Genomic DNA, 14919 nt, shown 5'->3' on the forward strand with positions numbered 1-14919 from the left:
TTTTCGGCCCTATTGGCTAAAGTGATTTTGTCTAGGATCAAATTATTATTATATGCATATTTTCTTGCATTGCATTTCGTTAATTTGCCTCTGCTACCAGCTATACTGTTTATATATATATTGTCTCTCAGGTCCCTTTTGGGATCCTTTTGATATAGCATTCCATGAGTAAATAAGTATTTGTATTAACTGGTTATCAGAAAATATATAATATTTGATCTCCACTGCATACTTTGTTTATGTCTGGGGGTCTACATTCCTGCGGGATTTATGTGGAACTCATGGAGTAAATGTGTCCTCTACACAGGCGGTTGCCCATTGGCATGTGAGGAACTATCTTCCCCCCTTTTTTACGCATGTACCCCTGTTCCTGGATGGTTATATATTTTTTGCGCCGAGTTTGTGCTTGGGTTAGGTTGCCACTTTTTGCGAATACCAATAGGGGTCTGCTCTAGTGAAGATGTGCAGACGCACCTTTTGGTGATCTGACGTCTTTGTGAATCCCTTTCTTCACAAGTGTTTGCACTCGGCACTGTGCAGTCTGGGTGATTTGATCTGAATTGCCAACTGCGCAGCCGCATTGGGGTTTACTAGTATAATCGTTCCTTTCAGGAGGTAACCACACGACCATAATGTATATAAATGTTTCTGGCGATTTCTGTATGTATACTGCAACTACACTGATTCAGTCCTTTGGATAAACTGGTATAGTGCGCAGGTGCAAATTATTAAGCTCCCTTGTGAGGGACCATCTCCCCTCTCTTTGTGTGTGTACCCTTCGGGCGATTTCTGTATGTATATTGCAACTATATTGATTCAGCTACTTGGCTGAACTGGTATAGTGCGCAGGCGCAAACTATTAAGCTCCGTGATTGGAAAGAGTCTTTTGTAGTGTATTTACGCAGGCGCAACCTCCTATCAGTCCGGCGTTCCTGTAACTATGGCAACCCTTTTGGGTCTAGCCTTCTGGTCTAATTGTTACAGTGCGCAGGCGCAAACTATCAAGCTCTCTGATTGTGAAGATTTCTCTTCAGTGCATTTGCGCAAGCGCAGTTCCGGCGTCTCTGTAACTATGGCAACCTTTGTATTGAGGCTACACGGACTCGGCGGTCTGGCTGAAATGATCAGCCTTGGTCTGACTGCGCAGGCGCGATGGGGCGACATTGCTGAACCGGAAGTGGATGCCGGTCGGTGCACGCCATGAAGTAATCACACGCCGGCGCGTCCTCACAAATGGTGATTATTACTTTGTATTATTTAGCTATAAAAAAGCAGGGTGAGGCTTCTTACCTCACACTTCCGCTGATGAAGATGCTCCCATAGCGTCGATACGCGTGGGGCCTTTTTGCCCCCCCCCCCCCAGCACTAGCACCTTACTCTTCCCTACTGCATCTATGCTTGGCCCTTCCCTGACCCTTGGGATTTTGGATTGTGGAACTTGCTTCGCTCCCAGGTTTTGGTGATACCCTCTACTATCCTGCAACCTCTATCCTTGCATGGTAATGCTTGGTAGTTATGCCTGGGGTATGGGACTTATGTTCAACCCTTATTCTTTGACATGATCTATATGATACTATGGAATATAGCTGATGGTAGATGGGCACCTATCATTGCATATATATGCGTACATATTTTCTCCTCTTTGATATACTTGGGACCATTGGGTGCGTAACTTGTGTCTAATTCCTTATATTCTTTTGGGGCTATTGGTGCCTGTATAGTATAGCTGGTAGCAGATGAATATGTACTGTTTGATTTGCACATATGTATTCTTTACATTTGACATACTTTAAATTGTCAGGTGCTTGAGGGTATTTGTTTTCATTTGTCTGGGGGGGTTAAACGTAACTTATCAGCTATGTGTTTGCTCTCTGGTTTTTAAATGTTTTTAAATGTATATCCTACCCTGCTGTTTGTATTAATAAAGTTATTATTTTATGATGGTTGATCCCATTGATATGCATATATTTTCCTTTGTTTGACTTCCAGCAAGTACTGCCACTACTCCAGACCTGGATTATTCTCTAATTCTCTAGCAGTTTCTCGATTGCCTATAGAGTAGTTGCATTCGGGAGCGGAGAAGATTTTGGAAAAGATTCCACAGGTCACCATGGGGCAAGATGAAGACTTCTTAATAAGAATGGCACCGGCCCCTGAGGAGGAAGCATCCACCTCCAGAAAGAATTGCTTGTTAATGTTTGGAAAATGCAGCACAGGAGCTAAGGAGAAGGCCTGCTTCAGAGACACAAAGGATTTTTTTGCCTCTGGTGTCCGCTCCTTAGGACTGACTCCCTTGCAAGTCAGGGCAGAAAAAGGAGCAGTCCGAGAGGAAAAATGCACAATGAATTGGCAGTAGTAATTTGTGAGCCCGAGAAACCAATGGATAGACTTTAAACCATCTGGACTGAGCCACTTCAATGCGTCGGATACCTTCTTGGGATCCATTATCAGGCCAGTCTCCGAGACTATGTACCCCAGAAAAAGAAGAGAAGTCTGCTCGAAAATGCATTTTTTATATTTGGTATACACACTTCCTACTTAACCTCTGCAGAAGCTGGTGAATGTCCCATCTGTGTGTTGGCAGATCAGCAGAGAAAACTAAGACATGTCATCAAGGTAAACTACCACCACATGTAGCGGAGGTCCCGGGAGATATCTTTTACCAGTTCTTGGTTCTTGGAAGACTGCTGGGGAATTACAGAGTACAAAAGGCCATCTTCCATTCATCTCCCTGGAGAATTTAAATCAGGTTATACGCCCCTCTTAGGTCGAGTTTCGTGAAGACTCTGGAAACTTTAAGACGAGTTGAGAAGCAGAGGATATATATTCTTGATTGTGGTTTGGTTGAGACCCTTATAATAGATGCAGGGTTGTAGAAAACCATCCAATTTTTTCACAAAGAAGAAAGCCGCTCCAGCTGGGAGGAAGATTTCTTATAAATCCTCTGTCAAGGTTCTCTTCAATATATTTGCACATGGCACAGCTCTCATCCTGTGACAGGGGATAGATTTGGCCTTGTAGAGGGTATTCCCCTGCAGGGTGGTAAAGTCTCAGCCTCCTTTTTATCAAAGACGCGAATGTCCAATATGCCACATGCAAAGCAGGCAAATTAGCGGGAGAAATCACAGGTTGGGCAGTACAAATGGGAGCAAGAAAACTCGTGACAGTCTTGACCCCAGCGGTGTACTTTTCCGGACTTCAAGTCCAAGACAGGCTTGTGTTTTTGCAGCCATGGCAGACCTTGAAGTAGAGGATGAGACAGACTGGACAGCACATTAAGAGGAATCTTTTCCAAGTGCAACATTCCTACCCAAAGTTACACTGGTTCAGTAATTAAAAGGATGGCTTCGGAGAGAGGTCTTCCATCCACCAAAGAAACCAACAAACGAATCCTGTAGACATTGGGTCGGCATCTTGCATCGCTCCACGAGGGCCTGATGGATAAAATTATCTGCAGAACCAGAGTCCATGTAGGCTGACTCAACAAAATGGATGTTGTAACAGGAAACAACTACTGACAGATAGAGGTAATTCTCACCCAGGGTGGCCTCTCCAACAGACCCTATGCTTAAGAGTTTCCCAGTCTCCCTGGACAGGAGCAGATGACAAACTCAGAACTGCCACAATAGAAGCACCATCTCTCGGCATGACGGGACTCCTTATGATGCCTTAACATCGTCACCTGGTCAAATTGTATAGACTCTGGGGAGGATGCTGAGACTTGTTGTAAGACCGGCTTTTAAAAGGAAGGTGCTAGGTGTAAAGGTCTTCTCCAATGGGTCATCTCCTTTGTATGCTCCTTGAACCTGATGTCAATCCAGGTAGCCAGAGACATCAGGTAATCCTGTGAGGTGGGTACGTCACAACTGGCCAGCTCTTCTTTGATTAGCCCAGAAAGGTGGCCACCAGAGCCTTGTTATTCCAGGTGATTTCAGACAAGAGACAGTGGAAACTTACAGCATACTGGCCCACTGTTTCCCTGACGAAGTGGGAGGTGAGAAAAGGCTGCTGAGGATGGATGGCCAGGCTCATCGAAAATCTTCCAGAAGGCCACTAGAAATGACGGACATGGGACGGGGACTGTGGGACAGGGACTGTGGCAGTGAATGAGTCAGCAGGGAAGTGAGAAGGCACAGATGCTGGCAATACTGTGTCACATACTGTGACACTTAGTGTGTGTATGTATCACCCATTTATAAATCCCAGCTGAACAGACAAGAGTTCATATGTCTAAATATGTATTCATTCACCAAATAAACAAACAACATGCTTGTCATTAATCAGGTGAATGGACTATTTATGGCAGAACAAAAATCATTATTTTCAGCAGCATATCGCCTGGTTTAAATTGCAGATGTGCTGCTGATAATATGGCACTGTATTGGGACAGATTGATTTAATAGTGATCTTTTCTAACCATCATTCTTTATCAATCTGTTTAAAGAGGTCAATAAACAAGCAACAAACTTATATTGTCAGCATTGTCGATCACATTCGTTTAACGGTCTAAATTCAGCACATGTAAATGCATCTGAAATAATTATGTATTGCTATCAGTTGCTATCAGTGTGTCAAGAGTGGGAGAAGAGGGTTGCATTGACAATCCAACACAATGGGCAGCAGGTTGAACACATTTTATAAGTGGTCATAAACTTGTGAATAACTCATGAAAGAATAAAGCTATGTTAAAACCAAGCACAAAATAGTTTTTCTTGTGAAATTCTCAATAAGTTCAATGTGTCATATGACCCCCTTCCCATTGTCAAAAATAAAGTTGGATCCAAAATGGCCGACTTCAAACTGGCCGCCCTGTCCACTACCCATCTTGAAAAGTTTTCCCCCTCCCAAATACTAATGTGCCTCAATCAGGAAGTTGATATCACCAACCATTCCTATTTTATTTAGGTGTATCCATATAAATGGCTCACCTTGTACTTCCATTTTTGAATGATGGATTGAACAATGTTCTGTGAGATGTTCAGAGCTTGGGCTATTATTTATACCCTAACCTTGCTTTACACTTCTGAAAAACTTTATCCCTATCATGTCTGGTGTGTTGATATTTTTTTGCTGTTTGATTTCTAATGTTCTCAAACAAACCTCTGAGGCCTTCACAGCACAGCTGTAGTTATCCTAAGAATAAATTACACCTAGGTGAATTCAATATACTAATTATATGACTTCTGGAGGCACTTGGAATTTTATTTAGAGGCTTTAGACAACAGGGAGCTGAATACAAATGCATGTCACAATTATTTTTTAAATTATTTAGACAACCATGTATCATTTCATTTACACTTCTCAAATACTTTCTACTTTGTGTTAGTATATCACATAAAATCCCTATAAATATACATTTAACTTTGTGGGTGTAATGTGAAAAAATGTGGAAAAGTTCATGGGGTATGAATGATTTTTCAAAGCACTGTGTCTCTATTCTTGGATATGGAGCTCATACTTGAAACTGAATAAATAGAGCTGTTTTGAAAATGTTTCACAATTTGCATATGAATAACATAAATAAATCCTGTGGTTTTCACTATCTTGTGACTTAACCTTTTTGGTGTTACAATTTCAATGTTGAGGAGTGTAATTTTGATAAAACGTAATAAAAATTGAGAAAAATATGTGAACAAAACAAAAAGGTATTACGTGACTTAAGCAATCTTCTCCAGCAAAGTCCCCAACAATCATGAATTTTTATTGGCATTGGTTTTCTAATGTTGGCCAAAGCGGATTTAGGGTCCCCCTTGGCTTTGAGTGCAGACTGCAACCCCTGCACCCTCCATAATTACAACCCTGCTTCCAATTGCTTACTAACGTGAAAATAAAATAAGCTTACCTGGTGTGGATTCCGAATAGTGGGACAGCTGTCACAAACATCGCCTACGCCATCATCATCTATGTCTTCCTGGTCAGTGTTTGGCACTGTTTTACAGTTATCCATAGAATTTTTAATTTCTAAAAGATGCAAAAACAAAGGCAGTTTACATTGTGAAACAAATAAACCAGCACACATACCGTATATACTCGAGTATAAGCCGACCCGAGTATAAGCCGACACCCCTAATTTTGCCACAAAAAAACTGGGAAAACTTATTGACTCGAGTATAAGCCTAGGGCGGAAAATGCAGCAGCTACCGGTTAATGTCAAAAATAAAAATAGATACCAATAAAAGTAAAATTAATTGAGACATCAGTAGGTTAAGTGTTTTTGAATATCCATATTGAATCAGGAGCCCCATATAATGCTCCATACAGTTCATGATGGGCCCATAAGATGCTCTATATAAAAATGTGCCACATATAATGCTCCATACAGTTCATTATTGCCCCATATTTGCTCCATATAAAGCTGTGCCCCATATACAATGCTCTGCACCGTTCATTATTGCCCCATAGCTGTGCCATATAGTGCTCTGCACCGTTCATTATTGCCCCATAGCTGTGCCATATAGTGCTCTGCACCGTTCATTATTGCCCCATAGCTGTGCCATATAGTGCTCTGCACCGTTCATTATTGCCCCATAGCTGTGCCATATAGTGCTCTGCACCGTTCATTATTGCCCCATAGCTGTGCCATATAGTGCTCTGCACCATTCATTTTTGTCCCATAGCTGTGCCATACAGTGCTCTGCACCGTTCATTTTTGTCCCATAGCTCTGCCAAATAGTGCTCTGCACCGTTCATTTTTGTCCCATAGCTCTGCCATATAGTGCTCTGCACCGTTCATTTTTGTCCCATAGCTGTGCCATATAGTGCTCTGCACCGTTCATTTTTGTCCCATAGCTCTGCCATATAGTGCTCTGCACCATTCATTTTTGCCCCATAGCTCTGCCATATAGTGCTCTGCACCGTTCATTTTTGTTCCATACCTCTGCCATATAGTGCTCTGGCACCGTTCATTATTGCCCCATAGCTGTGCCATATAGTGCTCTGCACCGTTCATTATTGCCCCATAGCTGTGCCATATAGTGCCCTGCACTGTTCATTATTGCCCCATAGCTGTGCCATATAGTGCTCTGCACCGTTCATTATTGCCCCATAGCTGTGCCATATGGTGCTCTACACCGTTCATTATTGCCCCATAGCTGTGCCATATAGTGCTCTGCACCGTTCATTATTGCCCCATTGATGTACCATAGAAAGCTGTGCCATTGCTGCTGCTGCTGCAATAAAAAAAAAAAACACATACTCACCTCTCTTGCTTGTAGCTCCCGGCATCCGGTCCCGGCGTCTCTCCGCACTGACTGATCAGGCAGAGGGCGGCGCGCACACTATATGCGTCATCGCGCCCTCTGACCTGCACAGTCAGTGCGGAGAGACGCCCGGAAGATGGAGCGGCGCCGGGAAGATGGAGCGACGCCCGGCGTGTGGAACGGGGATAGGTAAATATGACATACTTACCTGGTCCCAGCGTCCGGCTCCTTCTCCCGCACAGCTGGTCTTCGGTGCCGCAGCCTCTTCCTCTATCAGCGGTCACCGTTACCGCTGATTTGAGAAATGAATATGCGGCTCCACCCCTATGGGAGTGGAGTCCATATTCATTTTTCTAATGAGCGGTCCCACGTGACCGCTGAAGAGGGGAAGAGCTGCAGCACCCGAAGACCGTGGGACGGCAGGGGGAGCGCCAGGATCGCCGGGACTAGGTAAGTATGCCTCAGCGCCCTCTCCCCCTCACCCGCCGACCCCACCGCTACCGTGACTCGAGTATAAGCTGAGAGGGGCACTTTCAGCCCAAAAATTTGGGCTGAAAATCTCGGCTTATACTCGAGTATATACGGTAAAAAGACAATATGCATAGAAGCCTAAATGACAGTTTACTTATTCACATGCTTTTTTACATGCTTAAATCTAGGATATAAAGTTTTATTCAAATAAAACTGTAAAAAATACATTGAAAGTGAAACATGACACCACAGTTCAGTACACTATTTAGTGGCCTGCTGCCAAGTCAGCAGGTCAGATCCTATTCCTGGAATAAAAGCTGATAAGTAGAGATGAGTGGATATTTAAATGTTTGGCTCGGATTATGATAGTCAAATTTGCAATATTCGCCAATTAATTTGTTGAATATTTGCACATAACCAAACACCATTCATGTCAATGGGAGGCAAAAACAAATGCATGCACAACACCTTATAATGGCCCCAAATACTACCAAAACACTTAAAATGAGGGACTGACACCAGGAAAGTGGCCTCAATTCACCCACAATACAAATTGTAGCATGGTACTGCAGCAATCAGCCAGGCAAGAGGTATCGGGGTCTGAGACAGCATTTACAGCTTTCAATTGACCATCACAGTAAGACGAGGTGGGTGAGGGATCGGTGTAGGCCTTCTTTGCTGGGAGCCCTGATACCACTTGCAACACCTCTACCTACTTTCATGCTGAGCCACTTGTCAGAAAAATGTAAGGATAGTAACATGGGTAATTGAGTCCAAGGAAGTGGAGGCCTGATTGTCTCGGAGGCCTACTGCTATAGGCAACAAGCATAAAGGAGACCCAACCAAGAGTGTTCACATTTCCAGAAATTATTGGCAGACAATACCAAAGTGGCATCAATTTCACCACAGTATAGATAGTATAATAGGGACCGACAGGCCTTCCACTACACTCAATCCAGCAGCTGAACACCCAACCAGGAGTGTTCACATTTAAACAAATGAGGGCGTTACACCACAGAAGTGGCAACAATTTCACCACAGTAGAAATAGTATAATAGGGACAGACAGGTCTTCCACTACACCCAATCCAGCAGCTGAACACCCAACCAGGAGTGTTCACATTTCCAAAAATTACTGGCTGACACCACAAAAGTGGCATCAATTTCACCACTGTAGAAATAGTATAATAGGGACGGACAGGTCTTCCACTACACCCAATCCAGCAGATGGACACCCAACCAGGAGTGTTGACATTTCCAAAAATTATTGGTAGATACCACAAAAGTGGCATTCATTTCTCCACAGTATAGATCGTATAATAGGGACCGAGAGGTCTTCCACTACACCCAATCCAACAGATGGACACCCAAACAGGAGTGTTCACATTTCCAAAAATTACTGGCAGACACCACAAAAGTGGCATCAATTATGCCACAGTATACATAGTATAATAGTGACCGACGGTCTTCCACTACACCCAATCCAGCAGATGGACACCTAACCAGGAGTGTTCACATTTCCAAAATGTGGGCCTGACACCACCAAAGTGGAGTAACCTTCACAAGAATAGAAATAGTATAATTTGGACCGACATGTCTTCCACTACAGCTAACCCAGCAGATGTAGACAAACCATGACTGTTCACATTTCCATAAATTTGTGTTAACATCAGCAGCAGCCACAGCAGGCACAGAAGCCATACTAAAGATCACAGAGTGCAGTTATGTGACATTAATGCATCACGCTAAAAAATGCAATATCAATATCACCTAATCTGTACAGTCTGTGATTGGGGTGCAAACGTCCTTGGAGATCCATGACTTGTTCATCTTGATGAATGATTGTTAGGCGGTCTACACTTTCAGGGGACAGCCAGATGCGCTTGTCCGTCAGGACACCACCAGCACCAGCTGAAGAAACGTTCTGAGAGAACGCTGGCTACCGGGCACAATAAAACCTCCAAGGCATGTGAGGTGAGCTCAGGCCACTCATCTATTTTGGAACAATAAAATGTGAAAGGGTCCAAACTCATCCTGATGGGATTAATATTCAATTCTAGATACTCTTATACCATCCTCTCCATTCGTTCACCACATGTTCGTTCACAGACCTGGACTCTATTGTGCTGGGGCACAAGCTGGTCTAAAAAAAGTGTCAAAGGACTCACAGAAATTGCTACTTTCACTTACACCACTGCTGCTGATGCTAATGTTTTGGCGTTGACAAATTGACGTGCCGAAAGTTTGGTAGTCTAGAGCTGCGATGTGAACTGTATGCTTCACTGCTGTCTTGGGGAAAAGCTCTCTTAAGGTTGTGTAAAAGCACATTTCGATACTCCAGCATTCACGAGTCCCTTTCCAGGGTGGGAAGCATTTGGCAACCCAGTAGTCAGCAGTATTCCTAATCATAACAGAGTGGCAACCCAGTAGTCAGCAGTATTCTAACAGAGTGGCAACCCAGTAGTCAGCAGTATTCCTAATCATAACTATATGGGGATCATGTTGTGGATAGTGCAGCAAAAAGGCACTCATATGTCGGGCTCTACCATGAGGTCCAAGTCCATGCTGTATTGGTGGCTGGGTAACAATGAGGCTCCTTTACTCCGTCCCCTCCCGCCAACCACAAACAACAGAAAGGGGAGGATTATCCTCTTCATTTGACAGTTGCTTGTCCATCATCTCTTCCTCCTCCATTTGTTCCTTGGATCCTGCACCTTCGATAACAGTTTGACTGTTATCACCAGCCTCCATCGATTGAAGTAATCCACCCACCCTTGGCACATGCCTGTGGGACGACAGTCTGGAACTTAGAGACAATGTTATCCCTTCTGCATCCTCCTCTGCTTCCTCCTCTTCTTTTGGGATAACTATCTCCTTCCGCAGGCTATTCAGAGTTTGTTCCAGTGTATAGATGAGCAAAATAGCAATGCTGATGGCATCGTCGTCAGCACTTACCATCTTAATAGCCATTTTGAAACTGTACAGAAGGGTGCAGAGGTCCTTAATCTGTGCCCACTCTGTAAACGTGATATGCGCCTCGTCCGTACTGCATTGGCCCAGTCTATACGACTTGACATACTGCATCAGGACTCGTTGCTGCTGCCAAAGTTGGTGCAACATGTGCAGAGTGGAATTCCACCATGTCAGCACATTGCTTATCAACCTGTTAACTGGCACGAACAAAGACCTCTGTATCGATACAAGTCAATGACCTGAGTGGTGCGAATGGCGGAAATGAGCACACAGCTTTCGTGCTTTCTGGAGCAGCTTAGGCTGGTTTCACATTTTGCCGCAGCGTTTGTACCGCATATAAACGCATGCGTCGTGTTTTCCTATATTTAACATTAAAAACACATGCGTTTTTTTGTTCGGGTTTTGCCGCGTTTGACGACGCATGCGTCGTTTCGTCACTTGTGGCTTGGCGTGGAAATGCAACATGTAGTAATTTCTAGAGGTGTCTATTTGCCACCAGAAAATGCATGCGTTCGATTGCGCAAGGTTTGCGACAAAAAAACGCATTGCTGTCTATGTAAACGCATGCGTTTTTAAACACATGCGTTTGGTTGCGTTTTTGAACGCATGCATTTCAATTGAGAAAACCAAGTCTAGACACTGATAAGCCACCCCCCACCATCAAGGTGATAAAAGGGAGGGTGTGGACAGTTGCAGGTCACTTCTCACCAGACTCTGAAGCAGACGAGACACAGACAGGCTACATCTTGGAGGATAACAAGACCCTGAACAATGTGAGTATATCCTAGTCAATGCCTTTATTTTCTATTTTTTTTTCTCTACATGTCCTAATATCTGCCATTTCTTTCTTTCTACATGCATCAGAATGTCTTCTTCGGATTCTTCATCTGGTGAGGAGTTTTGGCCAGGACAGTCAGAAGTGGAGCATGTCAGTGAGGTGAGTATTTGCCTCATCAGATTGGTATGTATTCACTGTCACATCGACACATGTGACAATTTGATTTTTCCTTTTTTTAGAGCTCTTCTACTGCGGCAGAGACAGGGCAGGAGCAGCGGAGTCAAGGTCCGGTGGAAAGACGGCAGCGGGTACATATACAAGGCTGACTGTCCTCAGTGTAATATTCTTGAATCTTCCTTTCTTTCCACTCGTATTTCTTTACTTTTTTATTCTGGAATCCTTTTGTATGTTGACTTTTCTATTCATGCCATTTCTCAGCATCTTTTTTCTTTCTTTTCCTTATGTAATTGAGCAAACTTTAATGACTTTCTTTAATTTTTAGGTTTCACAACGGGACGATGATCTGATAGAGAATGACCTCCTTATCACCCTGGTCCAGGAGTGAGTCCCGTTGTGGGACAGCCGGGATCCACTGCACTCGAACAACACCACGATCCGGCAGTTATGGAATGAGGTGGACCCAAACGATGTGGGATGGCTGGGACAAGGCCACGACACGGGTCCGAACTGCATTTGGTAAGTATTGCACTGCAGTGTGAAGCAGCAGAGACCTTGGCCGTGCTCACTCGACTGTGTGTGATGAAAGAAACTCTCAGAAGTTTCTCTCATCACACACAGTGTGTGAGCACAGCAAAAAGTCAATTTTCTGACCATAATGTTTTTTCTTTAACAGTGGGCAAAGTCAAAACACATTGGCGTTCGATGAAGGACCGCTTCAACAAGGATCTGCGTCAAGAGAGCCGTGTTCCCAGTTGTTCAGGAGCAAGGATCAGATGCTACAAATACCATCGCGTTCTGTCATTTTTAAGACCGGTCCTTGCCCAGAGAGCGTAAGTATTTATCACGTGCATTAGGTTGTATTGTATTGCCATAATCTGTATTTTTAAATTCCACAGGATTTTACGTCTGGTAAATTTTTGATAATTTTATTTTTCCTTTTTTCACAGCACATACAGCACGACTGTCGGCCCAGGTTCTGGAGCGGTCCTTCATCCGACAGCCACGGACCCGTCCCAGCCATCCAGCAGCGCAGCAGCAAGTGGGCCTTCCACACTAACTGGAGACCAGGGAGCTGGTCCATCAGGTCTTCCCCTTTCGCAGTCCTCTTCCACTGCCCCCTTTTTTTTGGGCTCATCCCAGCAGCGGCAGAGGGCTTCGGACAGGTCACTCATGCCCGAGTTTTTGCACTTGAGCTCGGTTTTACACAACGCAATCAAGGCTTTGGGTGACCGAATGGATGTTTCACATAACCTCTTAAATGCACGTATCCAGGAGGTCAGCAAAAGCCTTGATCAAGTGAAAGCCGACCTCCAGAGGCCAGCACATCATTTTTTTAATCAAATTGAGCATGGCATGTTGGAACACCTTACTCCTGATCTCCAGCTGAGTGTCATGCAGGCCTGCAATGCTGCTTATGTGCAGGCTATGCAGCAGAGTCGGTATTTCCAGCAGACAGTGGGGGCATATCCACCTGTGCCTTCACTGTCACGATTGTCCTCAATGCTGACCTCTGCTGCATCCCACTGCACGGCCACCTCAATTCCTCCCACAGCCGGACACCACTACAGCACCACCATGCCGAGTGCAGTTGGACATCCCACCGCCACCACCATGACATCCGCTGCTCCTGCTTGGACCTCCTCCACTGACACCACGATGCAGCAGGACCCTGGCATGGCCTTCTGTACCGCCACCTCCACGATGCAGCAGAACCCTGGCATGGCCTTCTGTACTGCCACCACCACGATGCAGCAGGACCCTGGCATGGCTTTCCGTACCGCCACCACCACGATGCAGCAGGACCCTGGCATGGCCTTCCGTACCGCCACCTCCACGATGCAGCAGGACCCTGGCATGGCTTTCCGTAACGCCACCACCACGATGCAGCAGGACCCTGGCATGGCCTTCCACTCTACAAGCGCTATGGACTCTGGCATGGCTGCACGCTCTACGAGCACTATGGACTCTGGCATGGCTGCATGCTCTACGAGCACTATGGACTCTGGCATGGCTGCATGCTCTACGAGCACTATGGACTTTGGCATGGCTGCACGCTCTATGAGCCCTATGGACTCTGACACAGTGCAGCTGGACCCTGACAGGTCACCCGCCACCACGCCACGCAATATGAGCCCACTAAGACCTCCCACAACCAGGCAAACCAAAAAAAAACACAGAAAAAAAACAGAGGACTCTTAGCATTCCTCCCCCTTCACCTACCAATGTGTCTGTAACGTCAGGTTTGTCTCACCCTTCCAGTGCATCTCAAGCCTCTCATGTGTCAAGCCCCATCCCCGAACATCCAGACCCTTCTAGTTTCATTGCCCCTTCTCCTGCCACCTCTGCGTCGTCCACGGTTAGCCAGGCCTCAGTTCTTCACACCCCCCGTTTACATCACTCTACCCCCGGCGCAGTAAAAAATAATTTTTTGAGTTGTTAACAAAATAAAAAAAGTTTGATTTGCCACAATTATGTTTGGTTTATTGTGTCTTCTGCCGCCGGCAACACACACCGTGCGCCAAGAAACGTCGCCACACACTTACTTTTTGGGCCACATCATATCTCCAGTAGTTAAAAATAAAAAGACTGCAGCTTTGTGTGTCTTTAGTATACAGATATGAGGTGGGCCAAAAAATATTACATGTATTTCCATAATCTCTTTTTGTCTGTGCCTAGTGTGGCAGTCTGAAGAGAAAATGGTGGAAATACAGTGCAGACCTCTACTGAACAGGTCAGGTGTCAAAAATCTCATTAGTTATGACACCTGACCTGTTGAGTAGAGAACTGCCTTGTATAACCACCATTTTCTCTTCTTTATACATAATCTATTACATACAAATTGAGGGGACAATGGTGGTCACACGCTACATATCTATGCTCACCTGCACAGGTGTCAGAAATAGTGAATTCATGAGCCTGTATATGTTTATCATGAATTCATTATTTCTGACACCTGACTTGATGAGTATAGATAGTGTGACAGTGATTGTCTCTTCAGTTTGTGTCCAATGAATACAGGAGAAGAGAATCATGATGCAATGACGTCAACAAGCTTACCAATAAAGCAACATGGCTGCCATTACTAGCAGTATGTGGCCAGTGTTTTATATCAGTATTTGTAAGCCAAATCAAGGAGTGGAACAATTAGAGGTAAATTATGAAATTAACATAATAACTAGCACCTCTGCCTTTATCACCCACACCTGGTTTTGGATTACAAAAATTGATATTAAATACAGATCAAATACTGCAAGTTTTAGGACAGCCTTGGTTTGGAGAGGAAAAAGATAGGAGAGACGGTCAACACAACCAAAACTTA

General features: G+C 44.6%; 1 protein-coding gene across 1 annotated transcript in view; it reads right to left on the reverse strand.

Annotated features, from left to right (window-relative positions):
• LOC138679350 (cartilage oligomeric matrix protein-like) overlaps positions 1–14919 on the reverse strand; it is a 674654-nt gene that overhangs the window by 198789 nt on the left and 460946 nt on the right. Inside the window, exon 11 of the mRNA XM_069767792.1 lies at positions 5843–5961. Coding sequence (XP_069623893.1) covers positions 5843–5961 — 119 coding nt within the window. The remainder of the gene's footprint in view (positions 1–5842; positions 5962–14919) is intronic.

Source organism: Ranitomeya imitator, chromosome 1 (assembly GCF_032444005.1).
Source record: "Ranitomeya imitator isolate aRanImi1 chromosome 1, aRanImi1.pri, whole genome shotgun sequence".
NCBI lineage: Eukaryota > Metazoa > Chordata > Amphibia > Anura > Dendrobatidae > Ranitomeya > Ranitomeya imitator.